Consider the following 22,057-nt stretch of genomic DNA (forward strand, 5'->3'; position numbering starts at 1 on the left):
ATCATGTTCATATATGAAAGTATATATCTCCCTAGAGTATCAATATAGGTGTCAAGGACATCTGGGGTGAACGTGGCGTGGAAGGCGATGGAGACCCCCTTAGAGTTCGCAGAGGGGTTGGGGCTATGGAACCACGTGGGGTATTGCTTATGGAAAAGATGTGGGATTGTATCGGATCTAAAGTGAGTTTCCTGGAGGAGTATTTGGGTGCAGAGTTTATGGAAATTATACAATTTTTTCCCTACTTTTCTCTGGGGTGTTGAGGCCTCTACAATTCAGAGAGGAGACTTTCAAGGAAACCTGTGTAGCGATGAGGGGGAATAGCTTGGGTTGCAGATAGATATTGTTGGAGTCGAGGCTCGCTGTCTCAAAGAAGGGGGTGGGAGGGGAGAGATAGGGAATAGAGCAGCATCTAGTGGTGAATAAGTAGAAGGTATGTGTGAGAAATAGCATAGGAAGAAAAAGGGAGAGCAAGGTAGAAAACCAAGGCCTCAACTGCCAACCTAATAGCTTTGTGATCAACATGTCAGGTAAGACCGCTAGGGGGGCTGAAAATCCTAAATGGGGGGTGGCGGTCAGTGCATGAAGGCGCGCGCACACACCGGGCAGCAACAAAAAAACGTTTCTGGTAAACATTACAGCTTGGGACCCTGAGAGGCTGCATACATTTTGTATACCAGTAAACGAGTTTCTGAGAGGACAAGTCCTGGGATGATACAGTGAAAACCTGACCAGTATACAGGGTCCTTTTACTGGCTCTAAGTATAACAATACATTGTAATAAGGGTGGGGAGGGGAGGACCCATTTTTAAGATCAAAACCTGTTTGAGGGAAATAAACAGTAGGTTAGTAGTGTCCCAACAAAACTGGAAACGGGGAAGGCTTCACGGGTCTGATACCTGTGAAGGGGAAACTAGTCAAAGTGTAAGAGATGGTAGTTCATCTGGCTGTCGATTTGGAGCTTCCGATCTGGAACGTTTGTTCTTCTTGGGTCTTTTTTGCCAGCCTGTGATGACGGGGAGTCCAGGAGTGGCTGCATGAAGTGGCCATTCAGGTGTAGGGATTTGTGGTAGCCCAAAGGTGCCAAGGAAATTTGGGAGGTCACCCAGTGTGCAATGTGTCGCTGATTTTCCATCGTGGGACGCAAAAAGGTGAAATGGGAAACCCCATCAATATTTAATTTGTTTTGCTTGCAGGATGCCTGTAAGTGGTTTCAGAGCTCACTGCATGTCCAGGGTCAGCTTGGAGAGGTCTGGGAGTAGGGATACCTGGGCACTATCAAAGTATATGGCCTCTTGCATGCATGCCGCTTACATTATGTCAGCTTTAATAGCATAACATTGCACTCTGCGTATAACATCTCTGGGTTGTTCCAGGTTCGGATTTTTAGGGCACAGGGCTATGTGTACACAATCAAGTTCCAGGGGAGCTCTGGGAGGCCACGGATGCGTTTATTGTTGCGTCTGACCCTATTTTCCTGGTCATATTGGTGATACATGATTTGTTAAATCTGCAGGATGTGTTCATGTAAAATGGCTTCATGTGAATTCAATGTGGAGACCGTTTCCTCTACACTGTGTTCCACTTCCTCTAGCCTGTTTGTGACAACTCTGCGCAGCTCTGACATCTCTTGTTTGTATGAGTGTTCAAGTCTCTGCACACACTCTTCAAAATCATGTCTGGTTGGCAGGGCCTTAATGTAAGCTTCCATGTCCCAGCTACGGAAGGCCCGGTGTAATTCAGAGGATTGGCAGGCAGAACGGATGGAGCCGTTTTCAGAATCTACAGGGGATCTGACGCGCTGCCTGGTTCTCATGTGTGGTGTGGAGTGCTGTGAAGCAGCTCCCTGTGAGGCTGCATGTGTGCCTGTGGATCAGGATGGCGCCATCTTGGATGGGGGGGGGGGGGGCATGCTGGCTCGGCCCTAATCAGGGAAAAAAACCCGGCAGATTTCCCCCTCTTTATGCGGGTCGGTGGTCTGGTGGCCCTCTCCCCCCACCTCTCTTCCCTATTACCGATCTTTGCTGCAGATCCTGAGAGTGCTGGGAGCCGTGAATAGCATGGTGTGTGCGGGAGCCTCAAGTAGGACACATCCTACTTCTCCATGCGCTCGACCACGCCCTCCATTGCAACTATTTTATTTGCCTAATGGCATCTCCTGCCTAAACGAGGGAGGAAAGAATAGCACACTGCAGGTTTTTACACTGCTCTTATGATCTGTATGTAGAAGCCAGTGTATTTTTAATGGCACCCAATCGCAGATGGGCACTAAATCGCATGGTACTGCAGTACCATACGGTTTGGTTCATAGTTTTTTTTTTTAAAGTAGTGCTTGTACTACTTTTTCCACTTTTCAGTGTGATTTGCAGCCTGTCAAACTGCACCGCATTAGGAAAGCGGGCCGTGTTCCTGTGTGACCCTGGTGTGAACTGGCCCTCAGGCGTCTTCTCTTTTCAAGTAGGCATACAATGGTAGGCACCATCTGTAGTATGTACTCCATTTCAATTGCATTTCAATTATCTCCTAGCTCAGAAAACTACCTACAAAGAGGAAGCAGAGGTGCCTGGGGTATTTAGGAAAAAATACCTTAAAACGATGACGCAACTCTGCAGGAAATATTAAACTTTTTCCAAGTGCAGATTACTGGCGTGTGCTGCTGTCAGATACAAATGTCCATGTGACTGTAGCTTTGCTTTGCTCTTTCTTTTTATCAGTATTCTACTTGCACTTTAGCACACCTCACTGGCTTCTTGTGTTAACTCCAATGTAGAGTAAACTAAAAAATGCTGATACCAAGTCAAACTCATGTATATACACTGCTTGCATGAAAACAAAAATATTAGAAATGCATTAATTTGGGTCTGATATATCTTTCTTTTAGCTGGCAAATTTTAACATAATAAGTAAAGTGAGAAAAGAGAAAGTCAAAGCAGTCTTTTTCAACCAGGGTGCCTTCAGGTCTCTTCGGGTGTGCCTTGGCAAAATGGTCAAAAAATTGCCCAAAAATTGCATTGAAGTAGCGGATGGATGAAGCCCGCCTTTTAGTTACACAAAGCCACAGGTTTTCATTATGTACCATTACAAACGTCCAGCCTGCCGGCATCCTGACAACCAATGATGTCATCAGTTTATAAGGAGGACCCTGGGAGTCTTCACAGAATCCGTATTTGCCCCTCCCCTGCCCTCTCTGTCAACACTGGGGTATCATATGCTAAGTGAGGGAGAGAAACCTAGAGAGCAGAAAAGCACTAGGATATATTCATTACCAGTGTGTTAAGATGTATTTGCTTTGGAAGAATAAATCATCTCTAACATTGGGTGTCCTACATGTGTGGCTTTTGCTGCATTATATAAAACTATTCATTTTATTTTTACATTTTAGAATGCAGTGCCTCGAGATGTGCATAATTTTAAAAGGGTGCCTTGACTGAAAATAGGTTAAGAGTTAAACCAATAATGTTACTGCTGATTTAGTAGGAAGAAATGCAAAAGACCAGTGAAACACCTGCCATTTTTTATATTAGGGAAAAAAATCTTTGCCATTATCAATTGAAGTTGTATTATTTCCCTAAATTCTACATATTGTAACCTTTTTTTTCATAGGAAAGACAGTGGGGTTTATTTACTAAAACTGGAGAGTCAAAATCAGACTCACTTCTGCATAGAAACCAATCAGCTTCCAGGTTTTATTTCCAAAGCTTAATTGAGCAAGCTGAGATTAAAAGCTGATTGGTTTCTATGCAGAAGTGACCCTGATTATGCACTCTGCGACTTTAGAAAATAAACCCCATTGGGTCACCCTGTTTGCCATTGATGCCCTCTTTGGCAGTAAAAAAGAGACATCTAATTGAAAGAGTAATAAACCCAAAAGCTTGCAGCTTACCAATTCTTGTGATGTGATGGCTGTATTAGTTTTCTGTTTTAGGCTTTCTTCTATTTTCATCTGGTGATCCTGCCAATAAGTGTCCATGTGCATACAGGCTTTGGCAGGGGCTTTTAGAGACAGAACACCCCCCCCCCCCCGCCAGTGCATCCAGGAGCAGCAGAGCTTTGGTAGAAAAAACACTTGGCACTTCTATATCCGTCAACGCGGGTTAATACTATGCATTTATCACTTGAACGTTAATTCATTTTTACGACCATAATAAATGATTATTATAGCCATTAAAATTAATTAATGCCCAAGCTCTTGACGCCTGTAAATGTGCCTAAACGCTTGCAAAAGGGTTGAACCCTTTTACAAGCATCAAGCGTTTTTTCTGCCAAAATATTGTTGCCAGGAGGAAAAGCTTCTAGGAGAGTTTGTAAAATGTCCTGTTTGCATGAGGCCTAAGTCAGTTTTTCAACAGAAAAGCTCTTTTGCAGTTACAGTGATCAGACAGATCATTTAACCCCAGAATGGGTGCTTAAAGTGATCAGCTTTTATTTATGTAAAAAGGAGAAACTCGGTTTGCCATAACTGAATATAATGTATTAGCTGGAGTTGAGCTTCAATTTGTTATCATATTTAAATTTGGTAGTACTTTTAACCCTCCCCTTCCCCCAGAGTGGCAATGCTATTGTCCAAAATTGCCACCAGGTGAAACAAAGGGGAAAAAGCCTAAAAAATAAACTGATGCAGCCACTATTGGGTTCACACTTATGCAAATAGGATGCAAATTTCTCTGCATCCAATTCACATGACAGGAGAGTGTGACCAGCGTTCAGTGAAACTGGTTCTCACATCTCCTGGGTGGCCACGGAGCACACAGCAGAGGGATCCTGTGTGTCTTTGGCTCCTTTTCAGATCTGATTTCGGGCAAAAATTTGAACTTAATTCGGACCTGAAACGGGGACGTATCTCCTTGCTGTGCTCAGCACAGCACATAGTGTGAACCCAGCCTTACTATAACCTAGCCATAAGCCCAGCCTTATGTTTATAGATATCAGCACACTCAGTATGTGGTAGGGCTATATCATATAAGCTTGAAACAAATATACAGTGTATGTATACAGTGCTGCGAAAAAATATTTGCCCCCTTCCGTTTTTTTTTTTTTGCATACTTGTCACAATTCAATGGTTCCGATCAAACACATTTTAACATTACTTAAAGTAAGCCCCATTAAATGCAAAATGCATTGTTTAACCACTTCCCACCCACACGCCATCATATGACTTCACAGATTTTGAGTGGTGATACCTGAATGATGCCTGCAGTTACAGCCATCATTCAAATACCTTCTTTTTACAGCCGGTGATTCCCTGCACTGTTAGAACAATCTTAGCGGCAGTTCAGTCGATTGATCGTTCGTACAGGTGGGAGGAGGTTACGTCCCTCCTGCTGCTGTCCGGTGCTTTTAGCGGCTTGCCCGTGCAGGAGGAGGAATTGGCCGGCGCTGGAAATGTTGGCCATAGAAAATCTGGTGGGCCAGATGGTCCCCGAAAGTCTCTATGACCTTTTGGAGGCTGAGCGCAATGTTATGATGTCACGCCCAGCCACTGCATTTGAAAATATGCTGCCACTTTGGCTGGGAATCCAAGATTGTTTTTTTGGAGGGGATTTCAGGGCTTCCCAGCCTAGAGGCGAGGTCTACGAACTTATAGACCCCAGATCTCGCTGTAAAAAGGACCTGTCAGGCCCTATTCCTATTACAGGAGATGTTTACATTCCTTGTAATAGGAATAAAAGTGATCTAAAAAAAATGTAAAATGAAAGCGTCAACATAGAAAAATACTAGTAAAATAAACAATAATAAAAATAATGTACCGAAGTTTGGTGCCATTCCAGGAGTGTGTGCACTTTTAAAGCGTGACATATTGGGTATATATTTACTTGGCATAACATTATCTTTCACATTATGCAAAAAGATTGGGTTAACTTTACGGCTTTGTTTATTTTAATGCATAAAACTTTCCTACAAAAAAACTTATTTGAAAAATGACTGCGCAAATACCGTGCGCAATAAAAACGACAACCATTTTATTCCCCCGGGTCTCTGCTAAAAAAACATATATAATGTTTGGGGTTTCTGAGTAATTTTCTAGAAAACAAAATGATTTTGAGAATGAGAATTGGCCTGGTAGGCAAGTGGTTAAATGATGATTTCATGTAATAAGGGGAAAAAAGCTGTCCAAACCTTCCTGGTCTTATGTGAAAAATGAATTGCCCCCTAAATCTAATACCCGCTTGTGTCACCCTTGGCAGCAACAACTGCAATCAAGCATTTGCCATAACTGGCAATGGGTCTTTCACATCGCCGTGGAGGAACTTTGGCTCACTCTTCTTGGCAGAAATGTTTTAGTTCAGCTACATTGGAGGCTTTTTTGAGCATAAACTGCCTGTTTAAGATCATTGCACATATTCTCAATCATCTGGACTTTGACTAGGCCACTCCAAAACCTTTTGTTTTGTATTTTTGAGCCATTCAGAGTTGGACTTGCTAGTGTGTTTCGGATCATTGTCCTGCAGTATAAACCCAACTGTGTTTTGAGTTTGGGATCACAAACTGATGGCTGGATATTGTTCTTAGACTTGAGAGCCCAGAACTCATAGTTTCATCAATTTTGGCAAGTCTTCCAGGTCCTGAAGCTGTAAAGCTGTCCCAAACCATCACACTACCACCATCATGTCTGATTGTTGGTATGATGTTCTTTTTATTAAATTTCAGATGTAACGGGGCGCACACCTTTCAAAAAGTTCAACTTTTGTCTCATCAGTCCAGAGAATATTTGCCCAAAATTTCTTGGGCATAATCAAGATAATCTTTGGGATAATCAAGATGATTTTTGGCAAATGTAAGACGAGCCCTTGTGTTCTTTTTGGTCAGCAGGGTTTTCACCTTGGAACTCTTAACTGAGGCAAGTGAGGCCTGCAGTTCTTTAGATGTTGTTCTGAGTTCTTTTATGACCTCCTGGATGAGTCGTTGTGCGCTTAGAGTAATTTTGGTAGACTTGCCACTCCTGGGAAGGTTCATTACTGTTCCAAGTTTTCTCCATTTTCTCCATCTTTGCGAAATAGCTCAAACTCTGTCAGATTGTATGGAGACCGTCTGTGAACAGCAATTTTCTTATTTTTTTTTTTCAAATAATTTTTATTGGTCAATCCTTTTTTTTTTTTTTATAAAAAATAAGACACTCCAGGATATAAGCGCTATGTTCATTACATATAAAGATCACTAATAATGCAGTAAAGACATTTTTAAACAACCATGGCTGTAACAACCACAATGTTCAAATATAAGAGAATGCAAAAAAAAAAAATGGAACGAAAGCCAATCTAAACAGGTTCTCAGTTAAAACTATAAAACTGGCAGAACATTGTAGCGCAAAAATTTTTTGTTAGAAGGAGAAATAATATTACTTAAAGAAAAGCATGAAGAGAAAAGATCATCAGGAAAGAAAGAGAGAGAGTCAAGGGTCATCACAACAACTCGTTTACGAACTCAAGGGGGGTCCTCCTGGAGATGCCATAGTTCCCAAACATGATTGTGAGCCTCCATTCTGTCCTGTGTTCTAGCAGTCATTTTCTCCATCAACTCCACATCTTTAATCCTAGCATACAAAGCATCTGAGGAGGGAGGAGAGCGCTGTTTCCAGTTAATAGCTATAAGAAAGCTCACAGCTGTAAAGGATATGGCAGAGCAGCTTGTTATAGGGTTTAGAAATTTTCAGTGGGGATAGGCCCAGCAAAAAAAGTTTTGGTGTCATAGGAGTAGATACCTCAAAAAGGCGCCCAGCAACTGTTAAAAAAAATTGAAAAAGGGGTAATCAATGGACATCTCCCATATATATGGAGGAGGGTACCTTTATCCCTGTGGCAATGCCAACAACAATCAGAACTAGTATGGTAGATGGTGTGAAGAACATCTGGTGTTGGGTACCAAAAGTAGAAAATATTATACTCATTTTCCTTATAGAGAGTACAGAGGGAGCTTTTAGCTGCCTGAGAACAAATCACCTGCCACGCCTCCAGAGGAATTTCCTCACTTGGCACCCTCTCCCATCGGAGCATGTAAGAGTGTTTACCTTGATCTTGAGTGGAATAAGCTTTCAATATCTGGTAAATGTCAGAAATCAGTCCCTTCCTTGCAGTGCCTTGCAGAATTATACGTTCAAAGGAGGATGGAGAGGAGAATTACAAATTTGGGGTCATGGTTTGGGAATAATGGTGAATCTGCAGTTAACCATAAAACGCCTGGTGAGGCAAATCAAATTTATCCTGAAGTTCAGCAAATGGCAATAATTTACGAGACCTAGGGTCTACCAAATGGCCAAAATGGAACAGGTTCCTCAATGCCCAGGGAGATGACATCAGGGAAGTGAGGCCGTCAGGTAACTTGGGATTGTATAGAAAGAAGGTCGGCAGTGATGCTTCAGATTTAAGAGCATATTGGCGGGATAGCGTGCTCCAAATCGTCCGAAGCTGGGACATGGCCCCCAGCAATCAACTAGGATCCCCCTCCGCATTCGCATTCCAAAGTAGATTAGGATGTATAGGTGCGCTAACCAGAGTTTTGGGATTTCCAAGGCTTGGTAATATTTTATAAGGTTGGGGAATGCAAGGCCACTGTCAGAGCATGATGCAGTAGTTACTGAGCGGGGTATTCTGTGCCATTTGTAGTTCCAAACAAATTGCAGCAGATCTGTGATTTTTTAAGATGTGCAGAAGGAAAATGAATAGGTAGTGTTTGGAACAAATTTTGGGGCTGAATACAAATGCACGCCACACTTTTCATATATTTATTTGTAAAAAAATTTGAAAACCATTTATGTATTTCCTTCCACTTCACAATTATGTGCCACTTTGTGTTGGTCTATCGCATAAAATCCCAATAAAATACATTTACGTTTTTAGTTGTAACATGACAAAATGTGGAAAATTTGAAGGGGTATGAATAGTTTTTCAAGGCACTGTATGCCTTGAGAAAGAGCTTTTTTTTTTGATCAAAAAAGCAGCTTTATTGAGCATGGTGAACAGGATAAAGTTACCAAAGTGTAGCGCAACAGGCACTACCAAAACTAACAAGTGCATTTTACATACAGGTGCATATAATATACAGATAAATGCAAAACAAGGCACACGGGACACTTATCAGCAGAAAAGCTTTGAAAAGGGTGCGGAGTGAGGGGGGGAGGGGGAGACAGTCCCCATGAGAAACCCAGGGGGCATGCTGGAAAGAAATCATCTAGCTTTCAACACTACAGGTAGAAGCATCCTCCAACCATCTGTCCCAGATTTTATTGTATTTATGGGGACATCCCCTGTGAGTGTACAACAGTTTCTTGTAGGGGAGAGTGATATTGATTGCCCTGATCCATTGTTGTATCGTAGGGGGGCATCCTCTCAGCCATGTTTTGGCGATCTGCAATCTGGCCTGAAACAGCGTCTCTTGCAGAAAGATATTAAGGTATTTTTCGCCATCAGATAGAGAGAGGAGCCCCAATAAACATTGTCTAGGGCATAGAGACACCGGGGAGCCCATGCGGTCATGGAGGAACTGGACCACCTGTGTCCAGTATCCCTGTATAGTCGGGCATGCCCAGAGTAAATGATAGAAGGAGGCATCCGAGGAAGCACAGCGAGGGCAGCGGGGATCATGCTCAGGTCTGTATTTGGCGATACGACGAGGTGTGAGGTATGATCTGTGCAGGATATAGAGGTGAGTGAGGCGGTCTGAAAGTTTAGGTGACACAGTTTTGTGGTTCGCTAGAGCTTCGTCCCAATCTTCTGTTCCGATTCTTGGGATGCGGTTAGCAAACTGGGTATGGAGCGCGTGTCGGAGTTGAAGATAGCAGAATAGCATGTGATTGGGTAGGGCAAAGTCGTCCTTGAGGACCTGAAAGGATTTAACCATCCCATTGGAGACCACCTGCGAGAGATAGATAACACCCCTGTTTGCCCACAACTTGGGACCCGGGATGAGGGCAAGATCCGGCATATCGGAGTTGTTCCAGAGGGGCGTATGAGAATGGGGGAAGGGGCCTGTCCTAGTCGCGTTGCGAGTCGCCAAATTTTACAGTGGTGAGAAAGCATGGGGTGCTTATCCCTAGGAGTGGGCGGGAGGAGGGAGCTACAAAACAAAAACTGGAAAGGGTGGATCAGTGGGCCTGGGGTCTGCGGACACACTAAAGTGGTGTATCGGGCTCTGTCCGTGTGATTGAAATGAAAAAAATGGGAGAGTTGAGATGCGATGTAGTAAAGGAAAAGGTCAGGCAGGGCGGTACCACCAAGATCCGAGGGGCATTTTAGGACCCGCCACGGCAACTTGTGCCGGGATGAACCCCAAATAAACGTGTTGAGAATAGATTCCAGAGCTTTGAATATGCGAAGGGGAAGGTGTATTGGTGCCTGCCAAAAAACGTACAGAAGCTTGGGGAGGAGTTTCATCTTGACTAAATTTATTTGGCCCATCACCCCAAGGGGGAGACGGGACCATACTTGTGTTTTAGATTTTAGGGTATCAAATAGGGGCTCAACATTGAGGGTAAGGTAGTCTGGGAGGGACCTGGAGACATGCACTCCAAGGTATTTAATGGAGTTTGCTCTAGCATGCGGAAGCGCCGCTTGCTCGGCGGTGGGGGGCCCCAAGTCTAGCGGAAGTATTTAGGACTTGGTCCAGTTAATCTGGAGCCCAGAGAAGGCTCCAAAAGCCGTGATGGTTCGCAGGGCCACCTGCAATGAGGGGCCAGCATCCGCCAGATAGAGGAGCATGTCGTCCACATAAAGACTGACCACCTCATGCAGGCCACCACAGCGAAGACCTCTGATGTCCGGGTGGGTCCTAAGGGCCACGGCCAGGGGCTCCACCACCAGAGCATATAGCAGTGGCGAGATGGGGCAGCCCTGACGTGTCCCCCGGGAGAGCGGGAAGGGGGGGGGAAATCCTACCATTTACCTGGATATGCGCCATGGGAGCGTAATATAGCAACTGAAGCCATTTAATAAAGTTGGGACCTATTCCAAATCTGCGTAGGCATTCCCAAAGGTAACACCACTCCACAGAGTCAAACGCCTTAGCGGCGTCCAGGCTGACCACCACTCTGGAGCCAATGTCAGAGTGCTGGGCCTGGAGGTTCATGTGAAGCCTCCGGAGATTGAAGGCCGTGTTCCTTTGGGGCATGAACCCAGTTTGGTCGGGATATATCAGGGAGTGGATTATTTTGTTCAATCGCAGGGCAAGAATTTTGGCCAAAATCTTTACATCTAATTGGAGCAGGGATATGGGTCTGTATGATTCGGGAAGCGTCGGGTCCTTGCCCGGCTTGGGAATGAGGACTATGAGGGCTTCGCCCATAGATCTGGGGAGGGTGCCAGAATCAAATATGTGTGAGTACAATTTGGTCAGTTTGGGGATCAAAGTCTCACTGAACTGGGTATAGAACTCCAGGGGCAGACCATCAGACCCTGGGGCCTTGGAAGTAGGGAGTAGTGACAGGGCCTCCGCTACACAATCAGAAGTGATGGGCGCTTCAAGTTGGAGTTTTTGCAGAGGTGTGAGGGAGGGGAAGGAGACAGTGCCGAGGAACGCTACGAGCTCATCCTGAGAGTACTGTGCAGTAGAGGAGTACAGGTCCGAGTAGAAGGACCCAAACTCCTCCGCCACCATATCAGGATCAGTGACTACAGTTCCATTTGCAGTTCTAAAGCCGCGTACACACGTAGCGGTATGTCCGACGTACTTAGTCTGGCGGACTTCCCGCCAGACTGTCCGTCGGACTTTCCGAACGGGCTACTTGCCCACACACAGCACTTTTTGAGCGGACTAATACGGCGTACTAAGTCCGCCGTACTATCCGCCCTACTTTTGAAATGAACGGACTCGCCCACACACGCGGAGGAAAGTCCGCTCATTTCGAGCGCGTCTCCAGGTAGACGGGGCCCGCGAAGGAGACGTCGCTCGCCCCGCCGCCTGGTATGGACTTAAAGGGGAACCCCAACGCCGAAAAAAATCGGCGTGGGGGTCCCCCCAAATCCACAACAGACCCTTGTCCGAGCACGCTACCCGGCCAGCCAGGAAGGGGGGGCGAGCGAGCGCCCCCCCCCCTCCTGAGCCGTACCAGGCCGCGTGCCCTCAACATGGGGGGTGCCTTGGGGAAGGGGGGGCCACACGGCCCCCCCACCCCAAAGCACCTTGTCCCCATGTTGATGAGGACAAGGGCCTCTTCCCGACAACCCTGGCCGTTGGTTGTCGGGGTCTGCGGGCGGGGGGCTTATCGGAATCCGGGAGCCCCCTTTAATAAGGGGGCCCCCGGATACCGGCTCCCCACCCTATGTGAATGATTATGGGGTACAATGTACCCCTACCCATTCACCTGTAAAATAAAGTACAAAAAAAACACAACACACAAGATAAAATAATTTATTGCACAGCTCCGGGGGGTCTTCCGTCTTCGGGGGTCTTCTCGCCGGACTCCTCCGCTATCTTCTTGTAGCTCTTTTACTAGCGGAGGAGCCCGGCATTCTTCTTCATCGCTGCGGCCTCTTCTTCCGACTTCGGGGGTCTTGTCCCCCTCTTCGGTTCTTCTGCCGGGCCACCGCGCCTTCTTATAGCTCTTTTACAGGCGGTGGCCCGGTCTTCTGTCGCTGCCGCCTGCCGTTCTTCTTCTTCTTCTCCAGGAGATGTTGACTCGATCTCTCCGGCCGCAATGCCAGGGACACGCTGCGCTGACACTTATATAGGGACAAGGGGCGGTGTCACATGGGTTGATGTCACATGGCGACAGTCCCAGCATCCTCCGGGACTGTGACATCGTAAGGGGGGCGGGGTCACCATGTGACACCAACCCATGTGACACCGCCCCTTGTCCCTATATAAGTGGCAGCGCAGCGCGTCCCTGGCATTGCGGCCGGAGAGATCGTCGAGTCAACATCTCCTGGAGAAGAAGAAGAAGAACGGAAGGCGGCGGCGGCGACAGAAGACCGGGCCACCGCCTGTAAAAGAGCTATAAGAAGGCGCGGTGGCCTGGCAGAAAAATCGAAGAGGGGGACAAGACCCCCGAAGTCGGAAGACCCCCGGAGCTGTGCAATAAATTATTTTATCTTGTGTGTTGTGTTTTTTTTTGTACTTTATTTTACAGGTGAATGGGTAGGGGTACATTGTACCCCATACTCATTCACATAGGGTGGGGAGCCGGTATCCGGGGGCCCCCTTATTAAAGGGGGCTCCCGGATTCCGATAAGCCCCCTGCCCGCAGACCCCGACAATCAACGGCCAGGGTTGTCGGGAAGAGGCCCTTGTCCTCATCAACATGGGGACAAGGTGCTTTGGGGTGGGGGGGCCGTGCGCCCCCCCCTTCCCCAAGGCACCCCCCATGTTGAGGGCATGCGGCCTGGTACGGCTCAGGAGGGGGGGCGCTCGCTCGCCCCCCTTTCCTGGCCGGCCCGCGAAGGAGACGTCGCTGGCCCCGCCTACCTGGAGACCCGCTCGAAATGAGCGGACTTTTCTCCGGGCGGGAAAAGTCCGCTCATTTCAAAAGTACGGCGGACTGGCATAAACACGGTCGGATTGTCTGCCAAAATGCGAGTCCGGCGGGAAGATTGGAGTGCAACACGGCATTCTAATTCCGCCGTACTTTCGGGTCAAAAAAGTATGCCGGAGGCTACACACGGGGGGATTGTTTGGCGGACTTGAGTTTGCCGGACTTTTCCACCGGATTGTTTGATCGTGTGTACGCGGCATAAGGGACACCACCACCGGGGGCCGGTGATCCAAATGGGCCATGTAGGCCAGTAACTTGCCCGCGCGTTCCCCATATTCAAATAGACGTTGTTTAGCAAAAAAGATACCCTGCCTGGCCTTTTCGTGGTGAAGCTGGTCCGTGAGCCTAATCTGCAGTTTCAGGAGGGAGGCGTTAGCCTCTGACGGATCAGCCCGGAAGGCCAGTTCAAGAGGATGCAGTCGCTCCTCCGCCTGTCCAAGCAGGCATTTGGAAGAAGCCTTATGCCTGGATATGCGTGTGGTGAGGATCATGCGGGCATGCACCTTGAAGGCCTCCCACACGGAGCCGTACGAGGCAGAGCCCGTGTTCGTGTGAAAAATTGGTCCCACTCGCGCTGGATAGAGTCTAGGTCTGACAGGACAGTGAGCCAGAAGGGATTAAGTTTCCAAACACGGGGTCCAGGGGGATTCGGCAGTCGCAATTTGATCCAATAGGGGGAGTGATCGGAAAGTACCCTGGCCTCAAACCCTACGTCTAGGAGGTGGGGGAGGAGAGGGGGCGAGAGAAATATCAGGTCTATGCGGGACATGGCAGAGCGTGAGGGAGTGAAACATGAATAGTGTGTTAATGTGGGGTGTCTATGTCTCCATGAGTCCGTGAGGGCAAATTCCGCGATGAATCTCCCAAACCTAGTGACACCCAGCGACGGGGGCGAGGAGGCCAGTGGGCTCAACCTATTGAGTATGGGATTTATAACCATATTGAAGTCCCCTGCCCAAACAGCAGGCACCAAGGGGTACCGGGCCATGAATGCAACACCCTGCTGCAATACAGCAAAGGCAAATGGTGGGGGGATGTAAAAGGCAAGGACGAGGAGTTCCAGACCTCCAATAGTAGCATATAAAAATAAGGAGCGACCCTGAGGGTCGATTGTAGGTCATGCAGCTGAAATTGAACTGTTTTAGCGATCAAAACCGCTACTCCCTGGGAATTCGAGGTGTGCGGGGCTTGGTAAAGCCAGCCCACCCATGGTTTTTTGAGACACATCTGCTTTTGTCCCGCCAAGTGAGTTTCTACCAGGATCGAGACCTCTGCCCGTTGAGACTTGATATGGGACAGGACTGCCGCCCACTTAGCTCCATCTCCCAGGCCCCTAACGTTCCATGTCAGAAGCTTAAGGGACGCCATAATGTATGCTTGGAGCGCATGCATATGCAGATCCCCCCGGTCCCACCAACATTTTTACACGTAAAAAGAACATGCCCAGCAATTGCACATCCCGCCCCAGCAGCCCGGGTTGCCAAGCCCCCGGGTCAGCAGCCGATGGCCACAACCAGCACCAAGGTGGCACAGTTCAAGGAGGAGTCCGGCAACCTCGGGCACATAGAGCAGCGAGCTGCAGCAGAGGATGTGAGGTAGCAAAATGCACATAACGATAAGTAACAAAAATACCGCATTAGCACTGGTCCGGCTAGGCAGGTTCAACTCTCTGGCCACCTCCGAAAACAGAGGGGCAGAGGCCGGCCAGGGAAACTTGGGCTTACAGGTAACAGTCAGTCGCGTCAAATACGCCAGTGTCTTAGGGTAAGCCTCAGCAAGGGGGCGAATAAACTGAAGAGCACACATCAGTTTCTGGGGGACTCAACCAGTCCCAAACAGAACGGGCTAGCGAGGGCCGCCCGAGGCACAATAACACGGTATAGGGCATATGGCATTGGAACAGGGCACGCAATGCCAGAGCTGAGGGACAATATAAAGTCACCGGGGGAGCCAGGAGAAGAAGGGGAAGCATAACAGGGGGTGTGCAGCTGAAAAACTCACATGTCCAAGTCTTGTGCACGGTCCGTAGGCCAAACAGAGAGCATCCGCGCCGGGAGTTGGACATCACTGGTCGGGCCGGCCGGCCTCGCCACGGCGTTCCAGCCAGGAGAAGACGGCCTGCGGGTCCTCAAAGAAGTGCGCCTTGCCATCCCTGGTCACACAGAGATGAGCTGGGAAGAGCATCGCATAGGGCAGGTGGAGCACGCGCAGTTGGCGCTTCGCCTCAGTGAACTTTGCTCTCTTCTTCTGCACCTCTGCAGAGAAGTCTGGGTACACTGCGACAGGCACGCGGAAGTTGAGGAACTTGACGATGAGGGTCCTCGGTGGGGCTCCCGCTGGAAGCGCCTTTGCGGCAAGGCGGTGGGCGCGCTCCACTACAAAGGTCGAGGAGAATGCCTCTCGGCCGTAGGTGGTAATCAATAAATTCTCCAGGTATGTGGGGGGGTCGGCACCCTCACATCGCTCAGGCAGGCCCACAAAACGAAGGTTGCACCTCCGGAGGCGGTTCTCCATATCGTCCTGTTTGGAGAGGATGGTGTTCAGCTGGAATTGCAGCTGCTCGGTGGTAACTTGGAGGGGATGCAGGCCATCCTCCACGTGGGCGACCCGGCGCTCAGTCTCCAACACCTGCTCCCGGAGCCTGTGAATGTCCTGCCTTATCAAAGAGATGTCCACCTTCACCTCTTCGATTCTGGAGGTGAGGGTCGATTGGCAGAGAGCTATGGCTTCACGCACGCGGGTGGTATCACTAGCAGGCTGCTCACCACCCTCAGGGAGCTGAACGGCGCCATCTTCCTCATTGGGGTTCCGGTCCTCACGGCGGTATTTGTCCAACCTGGCAGCAGCACCGGAACGTTTAGGGGGAGACATGATGGGTAGTGGAGCAGCCCCAAGCCCTGGCAGCGTCCAAAAGCTGATGAGAAATGCACACAGGATCGGGTAAAGGATATGCCTCGAGCGGAGCTCCTACACCGCACGTCCTATTCCATGCAGCACCAGACCACGCCCCCTGAGAAAGAGATTTTAATATAGAATCTTATAGATAAATATAGATGAAAAAAATATATATATATATATATATATTTTTTTTTATTTTTTTTTTTTTTTTTTATGTCTAATATTATTATATAATATATTTTAAAAAATCTATAAATATAGACATATGTGAAAGTATCTAGTTTCTATGAACGTTGTCTTTTGTCCCTGTCTGTTTTTTTTTCTTCTGATTTGAGTTTACTTGTAAAGATGAATAGCTGCATATAATTAAGAATTTCACATGTCACTACCTGTGACTTCACAGAAAGGCATATACAAATTAAGTTTCAGAAAACTGAAAACCAAATGCTCACATTGCCTGCAGTAGCTTACTTGTGTCTGTTTTGTGAGCACTGCTGATTTCACTGTAAGCACAAGGGAAGGTTTTCAGCAGTTGCAATAACTACTGCTTATAACACCCATATACTGTAGATAAAGAGAAAGCAAGCTTTGATATAGCCTACTCCACCCTCTACATTCATGGAAGATGCAGGACCACAGATCCAGAGAACTCATTGGATCTCTAAAGGGAACTGCCGGTGATCAATATCCTGCAGTAAACTTGGTACTTTGGCATCTATTGCAATATTTTTTTTTCTCTCTGCAAGATATACATGGTAATTCATATAGATTTTTATAGATAAAAGGAATGGTGGCAATTTTTCATACACCAGCAAGTTATTTTGAGGATCAGAAGATTTTTTCTTTTCAAGTTGCGTTGTGTTATAGCAGAAATAATAATAATTGTGTGTATGAATGGTGTCTTTGTCTTCACAGCTAGAGAGAGATCATTACGAGGAGGAAGTTCTGGTATGCAAGAAAGCAGCCGCTGTGAAGGTATAAGGTGTCTCTTTAATATAAGGACTTTTAGTTGTTTTTTAGGATGTTGCAGGCATTAGGTTAATGGCAAATAATGTTTAATGTAGAAAAATTTAAAATAATGCATTTGGATGGAAAAAATAGGAATACAATCTATACACGGGGGGGCTCTAGGGGAATCTAGGATGGAAAAGGACGTGGGGGTCCTAGTAGATGACAGGCTCAGTAATGGCATGCAATGCCAAGCTGCTGCTAACAAAACAAACAGAATATTGGAATGCATTAAAAAGGGGATCAACTGCAGAGATAAAACGATAATTCTCAGACTCTGGTCCGCCCGCACCAGAGTATGCTGTCCGGTTCTGGGCACCAGTCCTCAGGAAGCATGTACAGGAAATGAAGCGAACACAAAGAAGGGAAACAAAGCTAAGGGAGTTAAACAAGACATTTGGCCAATCATTAAAATTTGAAGAAAAGAGGTTTAACCTTAAACTACGTATAGGATTCTTTACTATAAGAGCGGCAAGGATGTGGAATTCCCTTCCACAGGCGGTGATCTCAGGGGGGGCATCGATAGTTTAAAAAAACTATTAGATAAGCACCCCAACAAGCGCAGCATACAGGAATATACAATGTAATACTGACATATAATCAGACACATTGGTTGGACTTGATGGACTTGTGTCTTTTTTCAACGTCACCCTACTATTATTATTTTTATTATACAGGATTTATATAGCGCCGACAGTTTACGCAGCACTTTACAACATTAGGGCGGACAGTACAATTACAATACAATTCAAAACAGGGGGAAATCAGAGGGCCCTGTTCATTGGAGCTTACAATCTAGTATGTAACTATGTAAGGCTTCAGGTGCTTCTATTAGAAATTTTTAGGTCCCATAAAGCCTACCTGACAGGGCCCCCCTTTATTTTTTAAAGATGCATTTTGTGGATCTGTATCCCTCTGCTATGTGAACAATAAGAGACACTGATTCTAGCTCTAGGACTTGTCATCAGCATCCACTATTGTGACAATGCCACAAACATCATGACCTAACATATTTGGTCTGTGACATGCTCTGTCAGAGCTCTGTCCACCCCCAACCCCACATCTGTCACGGTGATGTGTAGAACACTTCCACCTTGGAGACCTGTATTGATAGGTGCTCACTGCCATTGTTCTACTGCACAAGCCTACTGGTCACAAGGTGTTGCAAATTCTCTCTCCTACGCTTGAGGTGCTGGCTTTCTATTGCTTTTTGCAGCCAGATTCTCCTGGCAGAGCCTAGCGTGATCAGTGATTGGTATGCTCTCAAATTCTATTGCCATAAGCATCACTTTCCAGCAGTCAACTAGAACAATATCATGTGGTCAACTGAGCTGACAGTTTGAGGGTTACGCAGGCTGTACACCTCCCCTATTGGTGATCCTGCTATCTAGTATTGTGTAACCACAGGCCAGTCTTTATTCTAGACAGTTGTAAGGTACTATACAAACAATGATCCACTCCAACAGGCTTTGAGCCAGATGGGTTTCTAAATGGTCATATCTCAGCTCTTGTTATCTGGTATGACCTAATGCATGGTTAATCTTTGTCATATTTGGTCCCAGAAACTGTCAATGGGCATCATAACTGTGGGTACTTTTTTTTTTTTTCTTTTATTCATTTTGCAGTTGACGAGTAACCAGTGTAACCCAAAAAAAAGAAAAAGTTTGTGCTCACACATGAACTAATTGGTTCTTTTAGTTTTCTAGGAAACTCTAGCTTGTCCAAACTTGAAATGTGAATTGATTTTGTAATATATATATATACATTATTAACACTACTAAAACATGTTCTTATTTCCTGTTCTTTTATGATTCATATGTTGTATTCTAGGATCTGAAAAGTGTTTTAATGTTGCCTTTTATAATAGGCAGACTTTACATTTTCCTGTGAATCTTTGTGTTAGCTTATCTAGAGGGATAGTGTTTCTTTGACAAAGTGACTGCCACTAGTACTGCCACTAGTCTCACTCTGAATAGCAGGTACCACCCTGCTCAGGTTCTAGCTGAAGAGCTATTGTGTGCTTGGGGGAAAAAATTTAAAGGAAAAAAAACAAAAACTGACAGCACAGGTTGGAGCCGCAGTAGTAATAACACGACATTACAGAGATCTCCCCTGCTGTTCTATTTTGTTCTGACCAGCTGCCATGCGCGAGAGCCGAATGCTGACTGTTTTTTATTGAACCAGCCAACATTTGGCCCGTGTGTACTAGGCTTAAGGAAGGGTAGAACCCCCCTCTAGGTTTATTCCTTTCCTGTCTGTGCTATATTGGGGAGATATTCTTTAAATTCCTGTGCCAGAGATGTAACAGAAAGTGAGAGGAAACCTCTACCATGTCACCTTTTACACAGTTGTCACCAGCATAGCTGTCCCCATTAGAAGACTTTCCCTCAAATTCTGTTTTGGTGACAACTGTAAGATTTTGATTTCTTGTCAGATTCTGTTCTGGTAAAAAGGTCACCAGGAAAAATAGGGTGAAGGGGACACAGAGTAATAAAACATTGACAGGGGTTCTTATCCCGCAGTACTCTATCCAAAACTAAAAGAATAAAAAGTTTTGGCTATATATACACTTTAATCTCAGGCACAGGTGAATGCAGTGAGTGCATAGGGTTAATACCAGGATGATATGTCTTTCATGAAAGCTGTATAGTATCAACTATGCAAGGGACAAACCTGGTTATGACATTACATGTTTTTGCTACAAAGCATTTATAAATGTTTAGTAAACTTGGGTATTATATACCATCTTTTTAATGACTCGTAACTATGTGATTTCTTCTAGTTGTTGAAGATTCAGCAAAATCTCTGACAGAGACTTCCCCATCATCATATGGACATTGTTCACCCCCTTTGCAGCCTACAGCAAGCAGCTGTTCACCTGGGGAGAATAGATTTCATTCTCTCCCCTTCAGCCTTTCCAAGATGTCTAGTACCAATGGCACAATGGGGCACACCCCTCTCTCATTGTCTGTACAGTCAGTCATTGGAGAGATGAACCGTTCTTCCCTGCAAGACAGCCTACCAGAACTGCCCCACATGTCTAATTTGCATGGCCTTGAGGTGGGATCACTTGCTGAGGTTAAGGAAAACCCACCTTTCTATGGAGTGATCCGTTGGATTGGTCAACCTGTAGGAGTAAATGAATTGCTGGCAGGACTGGAGCTGGTAATTAGCCACAATTATGTAACTAACTATTCAACTGTTTAACAATTTACTTAATATCACATATGATAACCAGTGATTGCTTCTAATTGCATGACTGACTCGCAGGTGATTTTTAGATTCATGGGGATGTTTGAAAAGGTATGCAAATGAAGCGTTTCTTTACTTAACATTCATTATGTCAAGGGGCAGTGAATCTCTCTAATGGAAGCAGGTATCTGTTCTGATTTCCACATTCCTGGAAGGACATCTGTTGCTATATGCGGAGGCCAAGATGAAGTCAGTGCTGTGAAATAAAGGAGACAATGTGCAGAGGCATCCTTCCATAAAACAAGAAAACACATTTTGTATGAAAGGATTAAAAACATAATACTTAAAAGACAACTGTGGCTTAAAAGGTAGAAGAACCACAATTCATCTGTACACAGCCCCAAACCTTTGTTTTCTAAGGCCTCTTTCAATGGGCACTGAGGGTGCACTGTGAATTGGCCATTTTTCTTTGTGACTGGAACTGCTAGATGCTGGATGCAGGCAGCTCATCTAGGTCTATAGGGACGCAGCGTTTGCTTGACACAGTCACCTACATGCTTGTCAAATTAGGAAAAGCGACTGGGTCCTTGCAGCCTTTGCTTACCCATAGACTAATGGTCGAATTTCAAACAAATTTTCTTTTCAAAATCAGAAAGCTAATTATTATTTTTTTGGATCCAATGATGCTACCATTGTTTTTTTTCGAAATTCGGCCGACCAAGCCTTCGATTTCACCTCATGTTGCTACAGAAAATTGTTTTCGTGGCCGGGAATCTTCGTTTATCTCTGTAAATTTTCTTTTCTTGCACATGCACATTTTTTTTCTTATTACATTTCTCGCACGATTCTCCCATCATTGATTCGAAAATCGTTTATCTTTCAAAAAATTTCCAACATGTCCAATTCCTCAAATTTGATTGCCGCACGAAAATTGGCTGTTGCTGCAGCCCACTAATGGTGCAAAATTTGTACGAAAATTCTTAGATACGATTTTTGAAAGAAAATTCTTTCGAAATTCGAACCGTGTATGGCCGGAATAACATTGGCTGCCTGTGTGCAGCACCTGGTGACTCCAGCTTCCTAAACGAATAGGCAGTTCATGATGTACAGGCCTCAGCACCCACATGAACGAGATTTAGGTTTATATAGTATTTGGATGATATTTCTGTTTTTTTAAGCTGAAAAACATTGTGTATACCATTAACATTTGTATATTTTTATTTGTAGCACTGTTAGAATTTCTTTGCTTATAAATGTCAGCAGTATTTATTAGGATTTGTATTTTAGATAACATTAGTTATGAATTAGTGCCAATCTCTTTTGTTTTTTTGGCCTCGGTTCACACTAGCATGTTGTGTGGGAAACCTATAATTTGTGTGTTTTCCACACCACATTCAAACTTACAATCTGCAGCGGGTGTCAGTGAAATTCTAACGACCCCACAAATGCAGGTCGCAAATGCAGAGCATTTGCCTGCACCGGGTTGCATGGTACAAAACA

General features: G+C 45.8%; 1 protein-coding gene across 5 annotated transcripts in view; it reads left to right on the forward strand.

Annotated features, from left to right (window-relative positions):
• Nucleotides 1–22,057, forward strand: part of CYLD (CYLD lysine 63 deubiquitinase) — a 152,440-nt gene that overhangs the window by 78,055 nt on the left and 52,328 nt on the right. For 4 of the 5 annotated variants that reach the window (XM_077458414.1, XM_077458411.1, XM_077458422.1 and 1 more), the window contains 2 exons: nt 17,273–17,332; nt 20,148–20,530. In XM_077458414.1, coding sequence (XP_077314540.1) covers nt 17,273–17,332; nt 20,148–20,530 — 443 coding nt within the window. The remainder of the gene's footprint in view (nt 1–17,272; nt 17,333–20,147; nt 20,531–22,057) is intronic. The other variant, XM_077458420.1, reaches the window with a different exon arrangement.

This window comes from Lithobates pipiens, unplaced genomic scaffold (assembly GCF_037356315.1).
Source record: "Lithobates pipiens isolate NorthernLeopardFrog02 unplaced genomic scaffold, aLitPip1_a1.2 Scaffold_10, whole genome shotgun sequence".
Classification (NCBI taxonomy): Eukaryota; Metazoa; Chordata; class Amphibia; order Anura; family Ranidae; genus Lithobates; species Lithobates pipiens.